The sequence below is a fragment of the Nerophis lumbriciformis genome, linkage group LG28, assembly GCF_033978685.3.
Source record: "Nerophis lumbriciformis linkage group LG28, RoL_Nlum_v2.1, whole genome shotgun sequence".
Classification (NCBI taxonomy): domain Eukaryota; kingdom Metazoa; phylum Chordata; class Actinopteri; order Syngnathiformes; family Syngnathidae; genus Nerophis; species Nerophis lumbriciformis.
The window spans coordinates 4,069,480-4,093,327 of NC_084575.2; the positions used below are offsets into that span (position 1 = coordinate 4,069,480).

The 23,848-nt window shown below is 42.2% G+C and overlaps 3 protein-coding genes and 1 pseudogene across 3 annotated transcripts in view; 2 read left to right on the forward strand and 2 right to left on the reverse strand.

Annotated features, from left to right (window-relative positions):
• LOC140680121 (uncharacterized) overlaps positions 1–23,848 on the reverse strand; it is a 1,112,395-nt gene that overhangs the window by 730,921 nt on the left and 357,626 nt on the right. The window lies entirely within an intron of this gene.
• LOC133570506 (uncharacterized) overlaps positions 1–23,848 on the forward strand; it is a 335,786-nt gene that overhangs the window by 198,792 nt on the left and 113,146 nt on the right. The gene's annotated exons all lie outside the window — the stretch shown is intronic.
• Positions 7,224–7,332, forward strand: LOC140676663 (5S ribosomal RNA; annotated as a pseudogene).
• LOC140680156 (uncharacterized) overlaps positions 22,337–23,848 on the reverse strand; it is a 36,106-nt gene continuing 34,594 nt past the window's right edge. Inside the window, exon 5 of the mRNA XM_072916531.1 lies at positions 22,337–22,518. Within this exon, the coding sequence (XP_072772632.1) occupies positions 22,337–22,518 (182 nt within the window). The remainder of the gene's footprint in view (positions 22,519–23,848) is intronic.

Here is a 23,848-nt window from a genome sequence, read left to right on the forward strand (position 1 = left end):
TAATGTTCACTTTCAATGTATTTATTTGGAACATGTCAAAACTTTACAAGCACAACTTTTGCTCAAGTGATCAAGCGTCCAACATGAGTGGAAGAAGCAGAGCTTGTCTGGTCCCCCTCAGTCTAAAAAATTAAATGCTTGTCTGGTCCCCCCCAGTGTAAAAACTAAATGCTTGTCTGGTCCCCCCCAGTGTAAAAACTAAATGCTTGTCTGGTCCCCCCCAGTGTAAAAACTAAATGCTTGTCTGGTCCGCCCCAGTGTAAAAACTAAATGCTTATCTGGTCCCCCCCAGTGTAAAAACTAAATGCTTGTCTGGTCCCCCCCAGTGTAAAAAGTAAATGTTTGTCTGGTCCCCCCCAGTGTAAAAAGTAAATGCTTGTCTGGTCCCCCCCAGTGTAAAAAGTAAATGCCACTCAATGATGTGTTGAGTTGAGTTGAGTGTATTTATTTCTATGTGACATTTAAAACAAGCTCAGTTGGCCAAAGTGCTGTACAGACATAAGACATAAGGTGCACATAGTGTCACATTAACATGGTAACACAGGAGGATGAATACAATACAATAGTAAAATATACCTTAAAAGAAGTGCAGGATATATCACCTAAATTACTAACATGTAATAAATTAATAAAAAAGGATAAAACAAGAAATAAAAAAACAAAACAAGACATCCTGCCTAACTGGATTTGAACGCCAGTACCGAGTCAGCATTATTAAAGCTTTTTAATGACCTCCTTGGAGCAACAGATTTAGGTGATCATGTGATTTTAGTTTTACTGGATCTAACAGCAGCATTTGATACGGTGGACCATAATATTTGAATGATCCGTCTACAGCATCAAGTGGGCATCTGTGGTACTGCTTTGAGTTGGCTGAAGTCATATTTGACTAACAGGACCTTCTCTGTAAATGTTGCTGGTTCTGAATCCTCTGTTGCTCCCTTGACATGTGGGCTCCCACAGGGCTCACTTTTAGGACCACTTCTCTTTTCTATTTATTTACTTCCCCTGGGCTCATTCCTAAGAAAGCATGATATTTATTTTCATTGTTATGCCGATGACACACACATTTATTTTCCGTTAAAGAGAAATCATGCCTCTTCAATGCAGACACTACTTGATTGTCTTGAAGATATCAAGGCCTGGATGGCCCTAAACTTCTTACATTTCAATGAAAAGAAGACAGAAGTAATAGTGTTTGGACCTAGTGGTACCTGTGAGCTCCCCCCTGTTGACTTTGGCCCTTTGGCTTTGCACGTTAAGACCATGGTCACCAACCTGGGCTTTGGTATTGACACTGATTTTAAATTGGAGCGTCAGATTGGCACAGTGGTGAAAGACAACTTTTTTTGTATTTACGTCAGCTGGCCAAGGTTAAAAACCTTCTTTCTAGGCAACAGTTAGAGACAGTAATCCATGCCTTTATCTCATCTGGGCTGGATTACTGTAACTCTTTGTATTTTGGAATGAGTCAGTCCTCCCTCTCACGTCTGCAGTTGCTCCAAAATGCAGCTGCCCGACTTTTAACTAACACAAGAAAAAGAGAGCACATTACTCCTGTTTTAGCCTCCCTCCACTGTGTCTTTTACAGTCCATTTTAAAATCATCTTACCCGTACTCATTTTTAAATCCTTACGTGGTCTTGCCCCACCGTACCTCTCTGAGCTGCTCCACCTCTATGCCCCCACCCGCTCCCTCAGGTCAGCTGATCAGCTGATCCTGGAGGTACCCAAATCAAAGCGCAAGCTCAGAGGGGACAGAGCCTTCCCTGTTGCGGGTCCCAAACTCTGGAACCATCTCCCTTTCCATGTGAGACAGGCCCCTTCTTTGGCTACTTTTAAAGGCCTACTATTTAAACGGGGATAGCAGGTCTATGTGTCATACTTGATCATTTCGCGATATTGCCATATTTTTGCTGAAAGGATTTAGTATACAACAACGACGATAAAGTTCGCAACTTTTGGTCCCTGATAAAAAAAACCTTGCCTGTACCGGAAGTAGCGTGACGTCACAGGTTGAAAGGCTCCTCACATCTGCACATTGTTTACACCAGCAGCGAGAGTGATTTGGACCGAGAAAGCGACGATTACCCCATTAATTTGAGCCAGGATGAAAGATTTGTGGATGAGGAAAGTGAGAGTGAAGGATTAGAGTGCAGTGCAGGACGTATCTTTTTTCGCTCTGACCGTAACTTAGGTACAATTAAGGGCTCATTGGATTCCACACTCTCTCCTTTTCCTATTGTGGATCACGGATTTGTATTTTAAACCACCTGGGATACTATATCCTCTTGAAAATGAGAGTCGAGAACGCGAAATGGACATTCACAGTGACTTTTATCTCCACGACAATACATCGGCGAAGCACTTTATTCACAGGGCTAACGTGATAGCATCGTGCTTAACTGCAGATAGAAACAAAAGAAATAAGCCCCTGACTGGAAGGATAGACAGAATATCAACAATACTACCAAACTCTGGACCTGTAACCACACGGTTAATGCTGTGCCGCCTGTCGAAGCCTAGCAATGCTGTTGCTAACGACGCCATTGAAGCTAACTTAGCTACGGGACCTCGACAGAGCTATGCTAAAAACATTAGCTCTCCACCTACGCCAACCCATCAACACCCGTGCTCACCTGCGTTCCAGCGATCAACGGCGCGACGAAGGACTTCACCCGATCATCGATGCGGTCGGCGGCCCGGAGACGGAGGAAGTCAACCCAGACAGGTGAGGACAGCGGTGCGGCGGACAGCGTTGTAGCTTTCAACGACACCCCGGCCGCCATCAGAGTTGGCAAGAAACATATATTTCCCCAAAGTTACGTACGTGACATGCACATAGCGACACACACGTACGGGCAAGCGATCAAATGTTTGGAAGCCAAAGCTGTAGTCACGGTAGCGCGTCTGCTATCCAAGTCAAAGTCCTCCTGGTTGTGTTGCTGCAGCCAGACGCTAATACACGATCCCACCTACAGCTTTCTTCTTTGCAGTCTCCATTGTTCATAGAACAAATTGCAAAAGATTCACCAACACAGATGTCCAGAATACTGTGGAATTTTGCAATGAAAACAGAGCTGTTTGTATTGGATACAATGGTGTCCGAATACTTCCGCTTCAACCCGTGACGTCACGCGCAAACGTCATCATACCGAGACATTTTCAGCCGGAACTTTCCCGGGAAATTTAAAATTGCACTTTATAAGTTATTGGCATGTGTTGCAATGTTAAGATTTCATCATTGATATATAAACTATCAGACTGGTAGTAGTGGCTTTCAGTAGGCCTTTAAGAACCTTCTTAAAACCCATTTTTATTCACTGGCTTTTAAACCAGCATGAGATTTTAAACTGTTTTTAACTTTTTTAACTGTTTTTAACTTTTTAACTGCTTTTTATCTAACAAATTGTTCTTAGGATAATTTGTATTTGCTTTTTCAATGTGTATATTACTTCTGTTTTAAATGTTATTTTTTTCTGTGCTTTGCCTCTATTTCTTTGTGGTGTTCAGCCCTTTGTTCTTCAACTGTGCTTCTTTTTAAAGGGCTTTATAAATAAAGTTCAATGGTATGGTATATTTCTAATGGTATCTCCTATTTCTGGGGCTGAGGTTGCTGAGGTAGCTCCTCGGTGGCAGGGCCCCGGGGGTGGATGAGATCCGCCCAGAGTTCCTTAAGGCTCTGGATGCTGTGGGGCTGTCTTGGTTGACTCTGCAGCATCGCGTGGACATCGGTGGCGGTACCACTGGATTGGCAGACCGGGGTGGTGGTTCCTCTCTTTAAGAAGGGGAACCGGAGGGTGTGTTCTAACTATCGTGGGATCACACTCATCAGCTTTCCCGGTAAGGTCTATTCAGGTGTACTGGAGAGGAGGCTACGCCGGATAGTCGAACCTCGGATTCAGGAGGAACAGTGTGGTTTCCGTCTTGGTCGTGGAACTGTGGACCAGCTCTATACTCTCGGCAGGGTCCTTGAGGGTGCATGGGAGTTTGCCCAACCAGTCTACATGTGCTTTGTGGACTTGGAGAAGGCATTCGACCGTGTCCCTTGGGAGGTCCTGTGGGGACTGCTCAGAGAGTATGGGGTATCGGACTGTCTGATTGTGGCGGTCCGCTCCCTGTATGATCAGTGCCAGAGCTTGGTCCGCATTGCCGGTAGTAAGTCGGACACGTTTCCAGTGAGGGTTGGACTCCGCCAAGGCTGCCCTTTGTCACCCATTCTGTTCATAACTTTTATGGACAGAAATCCTAGGCGCAGTCAAGGCGTTGAGGGGATCTGGTTTGGTGGCTGCAGGATTAGGTCTCTGCTTTTTGCAGATGATGTGGTCCTGATGGCTTCATCTGGCCAGGATCTTCAGCTCTCACTGGATCGGTTCGCAGCTGTGTGAAGCGACTGGGATGAGAATCAGCACCTCCAAGTCCGAGTTCATGGTTCTCGCCCGGAAAAGGGTGGAGTGCCATCTCCGGGTTGGGGAGGAGATCTTGCTCCAAGTGGAGGAGTTCAAGTACCTCGGAGTCTTGTTCACGAGTGAGGGAAGAGTAGATCGTGAGATCGACAGGCGGATCGGTGCGGCGTCTTCAGTAATGCGGATGCTGTATCGATCCGTTGTGGTGAAGAAGGAGCTGAGCCGGAAGGCAAAGCTCTCAATTTACCGGTCGATCTACGTTCCCATCCTCACCTATGGTCATGAGCTTTGGGTTATGACCGAAAGGACAAGATCACGGGTACAAGCGGCCGAAATGAGTTTCCTCCGCCGGGTGGCGGGGCTCTCCCTTAGAGATAGGGTGAGAAGCTCTGTCATCCGGGGGGAGCTCAAAGTAAAGCCGCTGCTCCTCCACATGGAGAGGAGCCAGATGAGGTGGTTCGGGCATCTGGTCAGGATGACACCCGAACGCCTCCCTAGGGAGGTGTTTAGGGCACGTCGGACCGGTAGGAGGCCGCGGGGAAGACCCAGGACACGTTGGGAAGACTATGTCTCCCGGCTGGCCTGGGAACGTCTCCGGGTCCCACAGGAAGAGCTGGACGAAGTGGCTGGGGAGAGGGAAGTCTGGGCTTCCCTGCTTAGGCTGCTGCCCCCGCGACCCAACCTCGGCTAAGCGGAAGAAGATGGATGGATGGATGGATGGTATGGTATATATATATATATGTACATATAATATACTGTACACATATTATGTATATATTCGTATATATGTTAGATTTTTTATCGCTATATTAGTCTATTTATACCTGCATTGTCCTTTCCATCCTTACACTTTCCATCATTGTAACTGAGCTACTGTGTTGAACAATTTCCCTTGTGGATCATTAAAGTTAGTCTAAGTCTAAGTCTAAGTATGGTATATAATGTCATGTAATATGACTTCAACATTATTTATGTTAATATTAGACTTTGTTTGTAAACCAGTTCTACTTCTGACTATTTATTTTATTTTGTATTGAACAATTAAACATACATAAACAATGTACACACACATTAAGGTGCTTTCAATACAATATGAGTCAATGTTTTTCAATATTTTACTCAGCAATATAAAACACATCACATTAAATACAATCCTCCTACAAACAAAACATGTTAAAGAAAGTCAAAGTAAATATGAGAGACCATACGAATAAGATTAAAATAAAAATATATATAAATGAATAATACATTTGTGCTTATTTAAAACCACTTAAATAATTCCAATAAATATAATCATTTAAGGGCTTTTTCTATTTTGTACAATCTTCCAAGATTGAAATAATAAAATGGAATCATAAACACAATGTGAGAATTAGGATTTCACTTCAAGAAAGAGACTTTTGTGTATGAGAGCAAATGTTTCACACTTTTTAAAAATGATAGAAATTCACGACACGATCGATCAACGCATGCGCGAAGAACACGTCACTTCCTGGACTTTTTTAATGACAGATCTCCTGCGACATCACGCTCTGTGATATTTGAATGTTTTGTATAAAAATATATTACCTAAGAGTAAAAGGGAAGAACAATAAGAACACGTGGAAGGGTAAATTTAAAAGAATCAGGCAGTAATATCGCTACAATTTCTACCACTTTCACTCTTGTCATTGCAATCAGGGCCGGCCCGTGGCATAGGCCGTATAGGCAAATGCTAAGGGCGCCGTCCATCAGGGGGCGCCACGCCAGTGCCACAAATGTTGGAGAAAAAAAAAAAAAAGAAAAAAAAAGTTGGTATTATTATTTCTAAATACAAAAAATAATCCCACGTTAATTAAAATGCAAAGTAAAGCCTATTTAATAGAAATATTATTTGTTACAACATTACGCCTCCCCCTCTCCCTCGCACGGTGCGCCCCCTCCCTTCCCGTATCATGACTCTTTTTGGACGTCACCACATCAAAAAATCAACACAAGATGTCAAAACGGTCAAAACTGTCAGGTGCCCAGGGAAGAAAAAAGACAAAAGAAGAGGAGGAGAAACGAGAAAAGACAGAGGTAGCAGGTAGGTAACGTTAGCCTACATGAAATGATTTGTCTGTTACAGAATGTGATAGTAGCTGGCTTTTTAGCATTAAGCTAATGTTACATGATTCGGCAATTGCTAATCAATAAATAGCTAGTTCTGTTTTAACGTCGGGTTAATATTGTGGAGGGGGCTAAATTGTTATGGAAAATAATAATGTAACGTTAGGTAATTACAGTACTCACCTTACATTCCTCAGGGACATTTGTATTAGATCTTTTAAGCAGGTGTTTTTTGTTTACATTGTTATTGCCTTCTGGTTAGCTAATGTTTGCCCTGCAGGTAATAGTCACTTGTCCACCCCTTTATATATTAGGTATAGTTGTAAGTAAAAAAAAAAAAGGTCAAAGACAAAGCTATTCGGTTTCTTGTGAGTATATACACTTCACTGCCGATGTGGGGGGGCGCCACCTAAAATCTTGCCTAGGGCGCCAGATTGGTTAGGGCCGGGCCTGGGTACAACTATTTCAACATTCTGAAAATAAAAATAAACTTGTACATTTTCAAAACAAAGACATACAACTTATTTTGGTAAATAAACAGTAGCTTATATGACCCCTTTAAATCATAAGTTGCCTGATCAGAGCGAGACGAGTCGTGGCTCCTCAGCTTCATGCAGGACGGAGTGGTAGGAGGCGTGGGCGAGGTAAGGGACAAGCGGTAGAAAATGGATGTCTCTCACCCCGTCTGTGAGAGTTTCATTTAAAAAGGTTGGTCTTACCTCGTCTTTCGGCTTCCGGCCATACTACCCTGAACACGCCCGATCTCGGAAGCTAAGCAGGGTCGGGCCTGGTTAGTACTTGGATGGGAGACCGCCTGGGAATACCAGGTGCTGTAAGCTTTTACACTCACGCCAGAGGGCGCTGTTTCTCACTTCTTGCAAAAAAAAACCAACGGTTTTTATTTCACTTTCAGTTTTACAAAAACACATGTCATTTTATAAATTCACCAGTCACAGATTGTCCGTCAATATGTTATAAATAAATGGGTTGCTTTTCTACCTTCAAGGTACTCAAAGCGCTTTGACACTACTTCCACATTTACCCATTCACACACACATTCACACACTGATGGAGGGAGCTGCCATGCAAGGCGCTAACCAGCACCCATCAGGAGCAAGGGTGAAGTGTCTTGCTCAGGACACAACGGACATGACGAGGTTGGTACTAGGTGGGGATTGAACCAGGGACCCTTGGGTCGCGCACGGCCATTCCACTGCGCCACGCCGTTCAACACCAGGTTGGCAATATAACAATATAACAATGTATCATAATTAATACACAATATGAGAATGTGTGCTGTATAAATGAATGAATGAATTACTTAATTTAATTAGAACACAACACGAGCAAAATCATGACAATACATATCAAGGGATTACCTAAACTGATGTGTTGTGTTAATTTAGTAATGTTAAAGTGTTGTTGTTATTGATTGTTTTATTTCATTTATAATGAATTGAACACGAATAGAAGACCAAATGTGACAGATTTTGCTAATGTATTGTGTTAATTAAGTAATATAAAATATTTGACAATGATTTACGTCGATTGCTTTATTTTATTTCCAAAAGTTTAGACCCAAAATTAAAAGGCATACAAGAGCCCAGGTATTTAAAAAGCATTAGTTTGCATTTATCTTGAAGGATGAATAAAGGCAGCTAGAACATGTTCAAATTTGGGTTGTCCCGATCCGATATTTGGATCGAATCGGCCGCCGATATTTGCCAAAAAATGTGTATCGGCAAGGCATGGGAAAATGCCGATCCAGATTCAGTTTAAAAAAAAATTCCAGCCCGTGTTTTCCAACGCACCGATTTAAATAATACATTCCACTTTTCTGCTGCTCCCTAATTTCTGTTCTGAATTTTCCAGCACACCTTCAACACATCCACAGGTCTGTGTCCTAACCGGAAGCGGATGCTGGTTCATGGTTCCGAAAGGCGAGCGGAAGTTACCGGTAAAATGCCAGCTGTGTGGGATTATTTTACCCTACAAAACGAAAAAGATGAAGAGGTGGAGTGCAAAACATGCCACAATAAAGTCAAGCGTGGTGGTAAAGTTGTAAGACATTTTAATACAACAAATCTGATCAAGCAGTTAGCGAAATACCACCGTAAAGAATATGAAGAATTTCTAAAGAAAACTGAGGAAAAGAAAAAGAAAGGTCCTACCCAACTAACTCTGACAGAAACTTTCGCAAGCGTGACATACTGCCACTGAACAGTGCTAAAGCCCAGGGGATAACTAGAACATACTGCCACTGAACAGTGCTAAAGCCCAGGGGATAACTAGAACATACTGCTACTGAACAGTGCTAAAGCCCAGGGGATAACTAGAACATACTGCCACTGAACAGTGCTAAAGCCCAGGGGATAACTAGAACATACTGCCACTGAACAGTGCTAAAGCCCAGGGGATAACTAGAACATACTGCCACTGAACAGTGCTAAAGCCCAGGGGATAACTAGAACATACTGCTACTGAACAGTGCTAAAGCCCAGGGGATAACTAGAACATACTGCTACTGAACAGTGCTAAAGCCCAGGGGATAACTAGAACATACTGCCACTGAACAGTGCTAAAGCCCAGGGGATAACTAGAACATACTGCCACTGAACAGTGCTAAAGCCCAGGGGATAACTAGAACATACTGCTACTGAACAGTGCTAAAGCCCAGGGGATAACTAGAACATACTGCTACTGAACAGTGCTAAAGCCCAGGGGATAACTAGAACATACTGCCACTGAACAGTGCTAAAGCCCAGGGGATAACTAGAACATACTGCCACTGAACAGTGCTAAAGCCCAGGGGATAACTAGAACATACTGCTACTGAACAGTGCTAAAGCCCAGGGGATAACTAGAACATACTGCCACTGAACAGTGCTAAAGCCCAGGGGATAACTAGAATCATTGGCGAGGAAATAATTCTGGATGATGAGCCGCTATCTCTCGGGAGTAAAGTGGAATTTCGAGGCACCATCCAACACCTTGAACCACGGTACAACATGCCCAGCGGTCATTACATCCCTGAGAAAACAATCCCCCAGATTCACGAAGATGTTAGAGATTACATTGCCAAACAAGTAGAGAGTGCAAATGCTCTTAGTTTCCCAACCGATATATGGAGCTGTGATCACAGTCCTTTATCATTATTAAGTTTAACTGCACACTTACACTTGTTCAAGAGCAAGTTTGATGCTGAGTTATAAACATTTTATCCCATTCAGGTTGTTTGTGCGTTTTGCTTTTTTTTAATAATGTTTACAGCATTATTTGCACTTTATACTGTTCACTTTTTTACTGTTCAATGATGCCATTTCTGTTTGTCATGTATCATTTTGTCTATTTTGTGTTTATCCTTGAATAAACAGGTCAGTTTCTTGTTACCAACCATTGTGTATTATTCAAACTCCCCTAATTCAGCTGGCTAGTTGTTATCAAGAGTACTAAAACCCTTTTCAACATGAATCTGACAACGAAGTAGGCTAAAAAACTATAAACTTTAATACATGCTCGGATAGGCCAGTACCGCCAGTATCGAAATCGGATCGGAAGTGCAAAAACAACATCGGTATCGGATCGGAAGTGCAAAAACCTGGATCGGGACATCCCTAGTTCAAATCATGTTTTTCAGACTGCTCGCCTGAAAAATGTGTCTGCACCTGGACCTGAAAAATACTGCTGACATAAAAAATACTCATAAAAAACAAAACAAAAAAAGTGTAATAAAAGAGCATACAGGTGAATTGTAATAAGAAAAAGTTGCAATGTTGACTCTTATAACAGAAAGCTGTCAGGCAGGCTGTTTTTAGCTGCATAAAACAAAAACAAAAATAAACAAATATAAAAACGTATAATTGGCAATCGTCGATTGCTTTATTTTATTTCTAAAAGCTAAGAATAATGAATCAAAATAATGTTATGAATTATCGACTTATAAAAGGCTTCAATTACTACACATCAAATATTTCACTTTGAAATATTTTTTGGGGGAAAATATATGAATTTTTTGTATATATATATATATATATATATATATATATATATATATATATATATATATATATATATATATATATATATATAATAGTCGCAGGCTTTTATTACGATACTTTGTCTTTTTTTTGTTTTTGTTTTTTTATTTATTCTATAAACCTTTATTTATAAACTGCAACATTTACAAACAATCGAGAAATAATAATAATCAAAAGTACAAAAACAGTACAAATCAGCGCCAGGGGGTAAACTCCATAAAGTAACTAAAATAGATTGCAAAAATAAAATTATATATATAACAAAATGCAAAGCCATAGGCTCACACAAGTTCAGTAAATAACTTAAATGTGGAACACAGCATCATCGTTTTGCTTGTTAGAGGTAGAGAGTGTTTTAACGTCGAGTTCTTTCTTTCATAGTTCTTTTTATTGATTTCACATTCACATTGACAACATATTCAAACCCTCTTCATCCCCTACCCCTGCTGTCACTCAAAACAAAAACAAAAAAACAAAAGTAAGAGTACAAAAGTACCCGGAGTAAAAAAATAAATAAATAGATAAAGTTCAGTACAAGGCACCTAAAACACAGTAATTGAAAACTGAAACATAATGTAGACGCAGCATGACAAGGCCATATCTAGGTACATATCTAGGGCTCTTCCTGCACTTGTGTAGAAGATTGGTCAAAAAAAGTAAAAAAAGGTCTCCACACTTTAAAAAACTTGTTTTCAGAGCCCCGTAATGTGTATCTTATTTTCTCCAGCTTCAGGTTTGCTAGTACGTCCCTTATCCAGTGGGAGACTAAGGGTGGGTCAGCCTCCTTCCACTTCAACAATATCAGGCGGCGTGCGAGGAGGGTGGTGAAGGCAACTATTTTGTGACCCCCGACAGGTAGTTCCATCCCTTCAGGAATGATTCCAAATACAGAAATGAAAGGGTTTGGATCGATTTGAATTGTTAAAACCGTAGAGAGTGCTTCGAAGATGGACTTCCAGTACCCCTTTAGCTTCGGACAAAGCCAAAACATGTGTATTAATGTTGCGTTATCTAGTTTACATCTATCACATAATGGGTTAATATGGGGAAATATTTTTGCTAATTTTGCTTTTGAGAAGTGCACCCGGTGTATCACTTTAAATTGGACCAGTGAGTGTCGTGCGCACATTGAAGATGAGTGAACCCTTTTCTCAATGTTTGCCCAGGTTACGTCATCTATTGATGTTTGGAGGTCTTGTTCCCATGCTGTTCTGATTCTTAGCATGGAAGTGCATTCTAATACTGAGAGTAAATTAAGTATATGTGAGATTGCCCTCTTCTTTATTGGATTTAAAGACATAATTTCATCTGTGGTTGATTTAGAGGGTTTGTTAGGGAACTGCGGAAGAACTGTTTTAACATAATCCCTTATCTGGAAATATCTAAATATATGGGAACTGGGTAGATTAAATTTCTTGGACAACTCCGTAAAAGAGGAGAATATATTGTCTATAAAAAGATCATTGAAGCATTTCAAACCCCTTTGATGCCATATATTAAAAGCTGTGTCAAGTGTTGAAGGTGGAAAGCAGTGATTTGATGCTACTGGACTGAAAAGGCTCATTCCTTGCAGGTTAAAATGTTTTCGAAATTGACAGTATATTTTGAGCGAGTGACTTACTACAGGATTAATATTAATTGTCTTCACTGATAGAGGCAAAGCTGCACCCATTAGGGCTGCTAAAGAAGCAGAACCACTAGAATGTGTCTCCAGCTTCACCCATGTAGGACTTTCCTTATGTAGATGGTAATATGTCCAGTATGACATGCAATGCAAGTTGGTGGCCCAGTAATACATACAGAAATTTGGAAGGGCCATACCTCCATCATGTTTTGCTCTTTGTAAAAACTCCTTGCGCAGACGTGGCTGTTTGCCATTCCAAATATAAGATGAGATTATTGAGTCTAATTTTTTGAAAAATGTACCAGGGATAAATACAGGTAAGCATTGAAACAGATACAAATATTTTGGAAGCACAGTCATCTTAATTACATTGACTCTGCCTATAAGTGAAATGAAAAGGGGAGTCCAATTAGCCAGATCTTGCTTGGTTTGTGTAAACAACTTCCCAAAGTTTTGCCTGAAGAGGTCTTTAAAATTCTTTGTAATAGTAATTCCGAGGTAATTAAAACTGTCTGTAGTGATCTTAAAGGGCAACCCAATGTTTTCTAGTATTGAGACGTCCATATTCAAGGGCAGTAGCTCACTTTTATTTAAATTCAATTTATAACCGGAGATTTCACCAAACTGTTGTAACAGGCTAAGAATTAATGGAATTGCAGATTCTGCGTTGGACACATAAAGGAGAAGATCGTCAGCATAAAGGGACAATTTATGTTCTATGTTTCCTCTATGTATGCCCATTATAGAGTGATTAGATCTAATGGCTAAAGCTAGGGGTTCGATAGCCAGGACAAAAAGAAGGGGACTGAGGGGGCATCCCTGGCGAGTTCCACGGTGTAAATCAAAAGGACTTGAATACAAATTATTAGTCAGAATCATAGCAGAAGGGCTGGAATATAACAGTTTTATCCATGTGATGAATGTTTCCCCAAATCCGAATTTTGCCAGCGTTTCAAAGAGGTAGTCCCATTCTACTCTATCGAATGCCTTCTCTGCATCCATGGAGAGAAGACATTCTGAAGCAGCTTGACAAGGAGTGTACATTATGTTAAACAGGCGTCGGGTATTAAAAAAGGAGCGTCTATGCTTAACAAAACCTGTCTGGTCTGGGGATATTAAACTGGGTAAAATGTTTTCCAAACGGTAAGCTAATACTTTGGCCAATATTTTATAGTCTGTGTTTAACAAAGATATGGGTCTATAGGATCCGCAGTCTAAGGGGTCCTTGCTCTTTTTTGCCAGTAATGTTATGCATGCCTGATTTAGGGTGGTTGGGAGAAATCCCGCTACTAGTGATTCTGAATACATGGCTGCCAAAATAGGAGCTAACTGTGTAGAGAATTTCACATAAAATTCACACGGCAGACCATCCAAACCAGGTGATTTTTTAGTTTGCAGAGACTTAATGGCCTCCGATATTTCTTGTTGTGTTACTGGCTTATCTAGATTTAAGACCTGATCTGGTGGCAAGGATGGGATACGTAGATCCTTAAAGAAGTCCTGTATGGCATTGGGATTGGAGGGACTGTTGGATGCATACAGTTTACAATAGTAATCTTTAAAAATATTATTTATTTCCTGTTGGTCTGTAGTGACCCTACCATCCTGAGAAAGCACCCCATTGATAATTTGTTTAGCTCTTACCCCCTTCAATTGTCTGGACAGAATTTCCCCTGCCTTCTCACCATGTTCATACAGAACACTCCTATTCCTGAGCAGAAGGTTTTCAATGAAAAATGATGAAATAAGGTCATATTCTGCTTTAAGTTTCATACGCTCTTTATATAAGTCAGGAGATGGGAATTGTGCATATATTTTATCAATTTCAGCTATTTGCTTGTCCAGACTTAGTTGTTTTGCTTCAGAGTTCTTTCTCTTATTAGCCATGAAAGATATTATCTGCCCTCTTAAGTAAGCCTTAAGGGCCTCCCAAACAGTCGCAACTGAAACATCTGTGGTCATGTTTATTTCCAAAAATAGAGAGATTTGTTCTGATAAAAAAAGTACAAAATTTTCATCTGCTAATAATAGAGAGTTAAACCTCCAATTTCTTCTAATTGTCCTTGATTCAGGCAAATTCAGCTTCAATAAAAGGGGAGCATGGTCAGATATTAGTATAGTTTGATACTCACAAGAACTTATGTAGGGAGTTAATTTATTGTCAGTGAAAAAATAGTCGATTCTGCTATATGTGTGGTGCACATGCGAAAAGAAGGAGTATTCCCTACTTTTTGGATGCAAAAAACGCCATATATCGGATATGCCAAATTCCGAAAGAAAAGTTTGTATATAGGAAACTGATTTAGATGCTACATAACCTTTTCTGGCTGTTGATCTGTCCATCCCAGGTTCTAAACAAAAATTAAAATCACCTCCCATAATGAGCTGGTGAGAGTTTAGATCTGGAAGTAATTTGATGAGACGATCAAAAAACTGGGCATCATCAAAATTCGGAGCATATACGTTAGCCAGTACAACCTTGGTGTTATAGAGTTGGCCAGTAACTATAATATAACGTCCGTTTGAGTCTGCTATGATACCAGAGGGGGTAAAAGATATATCCTTATTTATCAATATGGCAACGCCTCTCGCCTTAGCCTGAAAAGTAGAATGGAAAAGCTGACCCACCCAACCACATTTTAAACGAGAGTGATCTGACCTTCGAAGGTGGGTCTCCTGCAGAAAGGCAATTCCCGTCCTCAGACGCTTGAGGTGTACTAGTGCTTTTTTCCTCTTTACCGGGTGATTCAGGCCCTTGACATTCCAGCTAACGAGGTTGATGTCACAGTTCATGCTGCTTCTATGTATGATATGGAAAAACAGTTAAACATCAAACAGGTGATACGGTGCCAATTAAGTTTAGACCAAGTACTCAAGTAATAGTGACCAGCCTTTATGCCTTGAGTGACAGCAAAACAAAAACAACCTCCCCCCAACCCTAAGGTGAATTCAGCTATTAAATGATCCTAGGAGCTATGTTGTCCGGGGGCTTTATGCCCCCTGGTAGGGTCTCCCAAGGCAAACTGGTCCTAGGTGAGGGATCAGACAAACAGCAGCTCGAAGATCTCTATGAGGAACACTGACAAGGAACCCAGATTTCCCTCGCCCGGACGCGGGTCACCGGGGCCCCCCTCTGGAGCCAGGCCCGGAGGTGGGGCACGATGGCGAGCGCCTGGTAGCCGGGCCTGCCCCCATGGGGCCCGGCCGGGCACAGCCCGAAGAGGCAACGTGGGTCCCCCCTCCAATGGGCTCACCACCCATAGCAGGGGTCATAGAGGTCGGGTGCGATGTGAGCTGGGCGGCAGCCGAAGGCAGGGCACTTGGCGGTCCGATCCTCGGCTACAGAAGCTAGCTCTTGGGACGTGGAACGTCACCTCGCTGGGGGGGAAGGAGCCTGAGCTAGTGCGCGAGGTGGAGAAGTTCCGGCTAGATATAGTCGGACTCACTTCGACGCACAGCAAGGGCTCTGGAACCAGTTCTCTCGAGAGGGGCTGGACTCTCTTCCACTCTGGCGTTGCCGGCAGGGAGAGGCGACGGGCTGGGGTGGCAATTCTTGTTTCCCCCCGGCTCAGAGCCTGCACATTGGAGTTCAACCCGGTGGACGAGAGGGTAGCTTCCCTCCGCCTTCGGGTGGGGGAACGGGTCCTGACTGTGGTTTGCGCTTACGCGCCAAACCGCAGCTCAGAGTACCCACCCTTTTTGGATTCACTCGAGGGAGTACTTGAGAGTGCGCCCCCGGGTGATTCCCTCGTTCTACTGGGGGACTTCAATGCTCATGTTGGCAGCGACAGTGAAACCTGGAGAGGCGTGATTGGGAAGAATGGCCGCCCGGATCTGAATCCGAGTGGTGTTTTGTTATTGGACTTTTGTGCTCGTCACAGATTGTCAATAACAAACACCATGTTCAAACATAAGGGTGTCCATATGTGCACTTGGCACCAGGACACCCTAGGCCGCAGTTCCATGATCGACTTTGTAGTTGTGTCATCGGATTTGCGGCCTCATGTTTTGGACACTCGGGTGAAGAGAGGTGCGGAGCTTTCTACCGATCACCACCTGGTGGTGAGTTGGCTGCGATGGTGGGGGAAGATGCCGGACAGACCTGGCAGGCCCAAACGCATTGTGAGGATTTGCTGGGAACGTCTGGCAGAGTCTCCTGTCAGAGAGAGTTTCAATTCCCACCTCCGGAAGAACTTTGAACATGTCACGAGGGAGGTGCTGGACATTGAGTCCGAATGGACCATGTTCCGCGCCTCTATTGTCGAGGCGGCTGATTGGAACTGTGGCCGCAAGGTAGTTGGTGCTTGTCGTGGCGGTAATCCTAGAACCCGTTGGTGGACACCGGCGGTGAGGGATGCCGTCAAGCTGAAGAAGGAGTCCTATCGGGTTCTTTTGGCTCATAGGACTCCTGAGGCAGCGGACAAGTACCGACAGGCCAAGCGGTGTGCGGCTTCAGCGGTCGCAGAGGCAAAAACTCGGACATGGGAGGAGTTCGGTGAGGCCATGGAAAACGACTTCCGGACGGCTTCGAAGCAATTCTGGTCCACCATCCGCCGCCTCAGGAAGGGGAAGCAGTGCACTATCAACACCGTGTATGGTGAGGATGGTGTTCTGCTGACCTCGACTGCGGATGTTGTGGATCGGTGGAGGGAATACTTCGAAGACCTCCTCAATCCCACCAACACGTCTTCCTATGAGGAAGCAGTGCCTGGGGAGTCTGTGGTGGGCTCTCCTATTTCTGGGGCTGAGGTTGCTGAGGTAGTTAAAAAGCTCCTCGGTGGCAAGGCCCCGGGGGTAGATGAGATCCGCCCGGAGTTCCTTAAGGCTCTGGATGCTGTGGGGCTGTCTTGGTTGACAAGACTCTGCAGCATCGCGTGGACATCGGGGGCGGTACCTCTGGATTGGCAGACCGGGGTGGTGGTTCCTCTCTTTAAGAAGGGGAACCGGAGGGTGTGTTCTAACTATCGTGGGATCACACTCCTCAGCCTTCCCGGTAAGGTCTATTCAGGTGTACTGGAGAGGAGGCTACGCCGGATAGTCGAACCTCGGATTCAGGAGGAACAGTGTGGTTTTCGTCCTGGTCGTGGAACTGTGGACCAGCTCTATACTCTCGGCAGGGTCCTTGAGGGTGCATGGGAGTTTGCCCAACCAGTCTACATGTGTTTTGTGGACTTGGAGAAGGCATTCGACCGTGTCCCTCGGGAAGTCCTGTGGAGAGTGCTCAGAGAGTACAGGGTATCGGACTGTCTGATTGTGGCAGTCCGCTCCCTGTATGATCAGTGCCAGAGCTTGGTCCGCATTGCCGGTAGTAAGTCGGACACGTTTCCAGTGAGGGTTGGACTCCGCCAAGGCTGCCCTTTGTCACCGATTCTGTTCATAACTTTTATGGACAGAATTTCTAGGCGCAGTCAAGGCGTTGAGGGGATCTGGTTTGGTGGCTGCAGGATTAGGTCTCTGCTTTTTGCAGATGATGTGGTCCTGATGGCTTCATCTGGCCAGGATCTTCAGCTCTCACTGGATCGGTTTGCAGCTGAGTGTGAAGCGACTGGGATGAGAATCAGCACCTCCAAGTCCGAGTCCATGGTTCTCGCCCGGAAGAGGGTGGAGTGCCATCTCCGGGTTGGGGAGGAGATCTTGCCCCAAGTGGAGGAGTTCAAGTACCTTGGAGTCTTGTTCACGAGTGGGGGAAGAGTGGATCGTGAGATCGACAGGCGGATCGGTGCGGCGTCTTCAGTAATGCGGACGCTGTATCGATCCGTTGTGGTGAAGAAGGAGCTGAGCCGGAAGGCAAAGCTCTCAATTTACCGGTCGATCTACGTTCCCATCCTCACCTATGGTCATGAGCTTTGGGTTATGACCGAAAGGACAAGATCACGGGTACAAGCGGCCGAAATGAGTTTCCTCCGGGTGGCGGGGGCTCTCCCTTAGAGATAGGGTGAGAAGCTCTGCCATCCGGGAGGAGCTCAAAGTAAAGCCGCTGCTCCTCCACATCGAGAGGAGCCAGATGAGGTGGTTCGGGCATCTGGTCAGGATGCCACCCGAACGCCTCCCTAGGGAGGTGTTTAGGGCACGTCCCACCGGTAGGAGGCCGCGGGGAAGACCCAGGACACGTTGGGAAGACTATCTCTCCCGGCTGGCCTGGGAACGCCTCGGGGTCCCACAGGAAGAGCTGGACGAAGTGGCTGGGGAGAGGGAAGTCTGGGCTTCCCTGCTTAAGCTGCTGCCCCCGCGACCCGACCTCGGATAAGCGGAAGAAGATGGATGGATGGATGGATGGATGGATGGAAGGTTATATTTCTCCTCTTTAGTTGAGAAGAATTGTTGTACATTCTTTGGTAGCAGGTTATAGTTTGCTTTGTACATCATTTTAGCTGTTTGCAATTTTACCAAATCACCAAACTTTAATATTTCTGACTTAATAAATAATGTGTTTGTGTGTTCTCTATATCCAACATTATGTATTATTCTAACTGATCTTTTTTGTAACACGGTTAGAGAATGTAGCGCACATTTGTAGTTATTTCCCCATATTTCTGCACAATAACTCAGATATGGTAACACTAGCGAGCAGTAGAGAATATGTAGTGATTTTTGGCCCAGGACATATTTTGCTTTATTCATTATTGAAATGTTTTTTGCCACCTTATGTTGTAAGTTTTGTATATGAGATTTCCAGTTCATTTGATCATCTATTAATACTCCCAAAAATCTAGTTTCTTTTACCCTTTCTATGTCTACTTCGTCTATTTGTATTTGTGTATGATGCTCTTTTCTACTATTACCAAATAGCATTATTTTAGTTTTACTGAGATTCAAAGATAGTCTGTTTTTGTCAAACCATCTTTTTAATTTGTTCATTTCTTCTTGTCAGAGTTTGTAGGTGACGAACCCCAAGATGCAGAGAAGGCGGAAGGCATTGTACGAGAAAACATGATTTAATTAAACACTAAGGCAAAACTACAAACGAAAGGGTAACAAAAGGCGCGCACAAGGCGGAGAACAAACTTGGCTATGAACTAAAATAGCACAGAGGCTAACTGTGGACAAGAAACCAAAAACACTTACTGTGGCACGAAGGAACTAGGACATGAGCAGAGTGAAACAAAAGTAGACAGGGCTACAACGACACGTGTTAAGACAGGTAGTAGTGACAATGATCCAGCAGTGACTGGAGGGTAGGGCAGGTATAAATAGCAGCTGGCTGATTGACACCAGGTGTGGCCAGGTGCCAATCAGCCACAGCTGAAGGGACACAGCACTCAGGGAGAAACAGGAAACAGAACCAAAATAAGAGCGTTGACAGGAAATGACAGAGGAAAAACTAAAACTTGACCAAACTGTCAGGGACAAGCCTGACACTTCTGTTATTATTTGTATTATCTTCTGTGTGTTCTCTCCTAAACAGAAAGCAGTTGTGTCGTCTGCAAATAAAACCAACTTTAAGTCCTTCGTAACCTTACAAATGTCGTTTATATAAAGATTGAACAATCTTGGTCCCAGTATTGACCCCTGGGGTACACCACAGGATATATCTAGCCGTGTTGACATATTTTCACCCATCTTTACATATTGCTTCCTGTTGGTTAAATAACTTCTTACCCAATTCAATACCAAACCTCTGATGCCATATCGTTCTAATTTTCGTTTTAAAATATCATGATTAATTGTGTCAAATGCTTTTGTTAAGTCCATGAATACTGCGGCCGCACATTCTTTACCATCTATTGCATTGCTCATTTCCTCTGTTATTTTGGTTAGTGCTATTGATGTTGACATATTTGCTCGGAATCCATATTGGTTCTCCACAAGCGTCCCACTTTTGTTAATAAATAAATCTAATCGACTATTGAATAATTTTTCCAAGATTTTGGAGAATTGTGGAAGTAATGAAACTGGTCTGTAGTTAGTAAACTGGTGTACGTCTCCATTCTTAGACATTGGTACGACTTTTGCAATTTTCATTATATCAGGGAATTTACCGGTTAAAAATGATACATTGGTGATATATGTCAGAGGTTCTGAAATGTCTTGTATAACCTTTTTTATGGTTACCATATCTATTCCATGACAGTCGGTTGAGGTCTTGGATTTACAATTTTTTACAATTTTGATTATTTCTTCTTTTGTTACACTTTTAAGAAACATGGAATTGGGATTTCTGTCTATGAGCTCACTCAAGGCCTCAACTGATCCATCATCTGCATTTGGAATTCTTTGATCCAGATTTTTTCCGATATTAACAAAATAATCATTGAAACGTTCCGCTATTTGGTTCATATTGTCATTTTTTGTATTTCCATCTAGAAAGTACTGGGGGTAATCTTTCTTAGCACCATTTTTAATGATGCTATTTAGGATGCCCCATGTTGCTCTCATGTTGTTTTTGTTCTTGTTTAATAATTGACTGTAGTATTCCTTCTTACATGTTCGTAGTATACCAATTAGTTTGTTTTTATATTTCTTATACTTATTTTCTGCCTCTATACATCTCTGTGTTATAAATATTCGATACAATGTGTTTTTTTTGTGACAAGCATTTTTCAGTCCTTTTGTCATCCATGGTTGGTTGTTTTTCTTTTGCTTCTTACTACGTTCTTTCCATGGGCAATGTTTATCATAGAGTGTAAGAAAGGTGTTAACAAAATTCTCATATGCATCATCTACATCATCTTCTTTATATACGTTGTCCCAAATTTGTTTCCTCAGATCCTTCCTGAAGGAAATCATTCCTTCCTCTGTGCATAGTCTTTGAAATGTCTTTTTGTCAATATTCTTCTTCCTGTAGTTCCCATCATAAATAGTAAAGACTGGCAGATGGTCGCTGATGTCGGTTGTTAACAGTCCACTTGTTGTATTATTTTCAAAGACATTAGTGAAGATATTGTCAATAAGTGTAGCACTGTGACTTGCAATTCTGGTTGGCCTTGTGATTTGGGGATACAAAGTCATACTATACATTGTATCTGTGAAATCATTCATGGACTTTTGCTTGTTGGGGTTCAAGAGATCAATGTTGAAGTCTCCACATAAAAAAAGTACTTTTTGACTGATTTCATTGAAAGTTCCCTTAATCCAGTCTTCAAATCCTTCAATACTTGAGTTGGGTGCCCTATATATACAACTGATCAATACATTTCTACTTCTTTCATGACATATCTCAATGGTTATACACTCTAAAACATTGTCAATAGCCAGTGACATGTTTTTTACCACCTTGTAATGGAAGTCCTTCATCACATATACAGCAACTCCGCCTCCATTCTTATTTACTCTATTAATATAATTGAGTTCATATCCTTCTAGTCCAAAGTCCATTCCTGTTTTTTGGACCCATCCATGTCTCTGATACAGCGATAATTTTGAAAGGTTCTTTAAATTGTTCCAAAAATGATTTCATATTGTTAAAATTGGCATACAAGCTTCTGCAGTTAATGTGAATAATTGACAGTTTGTTATTGGAATTAATGTTGGTGTTGTACTGTACTTCTGTATAATATAAACAATTATTGTCCATGTGAGAAAAAAAACGTGTGTCTGGATCTATAGCACTGTCCAATTCCGTCCTGTTATATTCAATGCTGGAAAAGGTTATCAATTCTCTGTTTGATTGATTATTGTTTGTTTGTGTCATGGTTGTGTTTAATTTTGTTATCATTATTGAAATTTATCCAGCTCTGCTATTTTCCTTATGACTATTACTCTTGCTTCCTCTGGTGTTCCATTTAGTTTAATAAATATTTTGCAGTTTGCTGTCCATTTTTGTTGTAATTTTCCTAGTTTTCTTAAGCTATGTGCTTTTCTGGCTATGTCTGCATTTTTCTTTGTTAAATGTTCATTTATGTACACGTCTGTTCCTTTCAGCTTCCTCCCTTGTTTTAGTAATGCAGTTTTATGTTTCCTATTGACAAATCTCATTATTATTACTGGTGCCGAATTATCCTTCTTCTTATGGAGTGGGTGGCAAGCTTCCACATTTGCCATGTCCATGAATATACCTTTTGACTCCATGAATGTTGCCACTTGCCCCTCTGTGGAGATGTCCAAACTCCCGGGCTCCTCTCCACCATTGGCGGTCACCACCCGCCCGAGCATATGAACGGGGCTTTATATTAAGCCCAGTCAGAATAACGTCATTTATTCTTGTGTACTGTTCCAGTTCGTCCACTCGGTCCGTTAATTGTTCTATTTGTAAATTTTTGCGTCATTCTCGACTGGTAGAATTTTTACCTCCTCCACCAGCTGCATAATTGTCTGTTGGTACTGCTTTATGGCTGATACCTCTGCTGTTAAAAATTCAAGCGATCTCCTTATCTCCTCACCTTCATCAGGAGAGAGCACCTTCTTTGGCCCCATGTTGATCTTGGCTGTCGCAGGTGTTCACAGTTGACAGGTAGAAAACAAAGATGCTAAACTGACAGTTGACAGGTAGAAAACAAAGATGCTAAACTGACAGTTGACAGGTAGAAAACAAAGATGCTTAACTGACAGTTGACAGGTAGAAAACAAAGATGCTAAACTGTCAGTTGACAGGTAGAAAACAAAGATGCTAAACTGACGGTTGACAGGTAGAAAACAAAGATGCTAAACTGATAGTTGACAGGTAGAAAACAAAGATGCTAAACTGACAGTTGACAGGTAGAAAACAAAGATGCTAAACTGACAGTTGACAGCTAGAAAACAAAGATGCTAAACTGACAGTTGACAGCTAGAAAACAAAGATGCTAAATTGATAGTTGACAGGTAGAAAACAAAGATGCTAAACTGACAGTTGACAGGTAGAAAACAAAGATGCTAAACTGACAGTTGACAGGCAGAAAACAAAGATGCTAAACTGACAGTTGACAGGCAGAAAACAAAGATGCTAAACTGACAGTTGACAGCTAGAAAACAAAGATGCTAAACTGACAGTTGACAGGTAGAAAACAGAGATGCTAAACTGACAGTTGACAGCTAGAAAACAAAGATGCTAAACTGACAGTTGAAAAGTACAAAACAGAGATGCTAAACTGACAGTTGAAAAGTACAAAACAGAGATGCTAAACTGACAGTTGACAGGCAGAAAACAAAGATGCTAAACTGACAGTTGACAGGTAGAAAACAAAGATGCTGAACTGACAGTTGACAGGTAGAAAACAAAGATGCTAAACTGACAGTTGACAGGTAGAAAACAAAGATGCTAAACTGACAGTTGACAGGTAGAAAACAAAGATGCTAAACTGACAGTTGACAGGTAGAAAACAAGATGCTAAACTGACAGTTGACAAGTAGAAAACAAAGATGCTAAACTGACAGTTGACAGGTAGAAAACAAAGATGCTATACTGACAGTTGACAGGCAGAAAACAGAGATGCTAAATTCACAGTTGACAGGCAGAAAACAAAGATGCTAAACTGACGGTTGACAGGTAGAAAACAAAGATGCTAAACTGACAGTTGACAGGTAGAAAACAAAGATGCTAAACTGACAGGTGACAGGTAGAAAACAAAGATGCTGAACTGACAGTTGACAGGTAGAAAACAAAGATGCTAAACTGACAGTTGACAGGTAGAAAACAAATATGCTAAACTGACAGTTGACAGGTAGAAAAAAAAGATGCTGACTGTTGAAAATAGGAATGGGGGATTACTTTTCACAAGTAAGATTTAACATTAACGTACTATTGGTTGTATTTGTACTCCAAAGACATGCATCTGG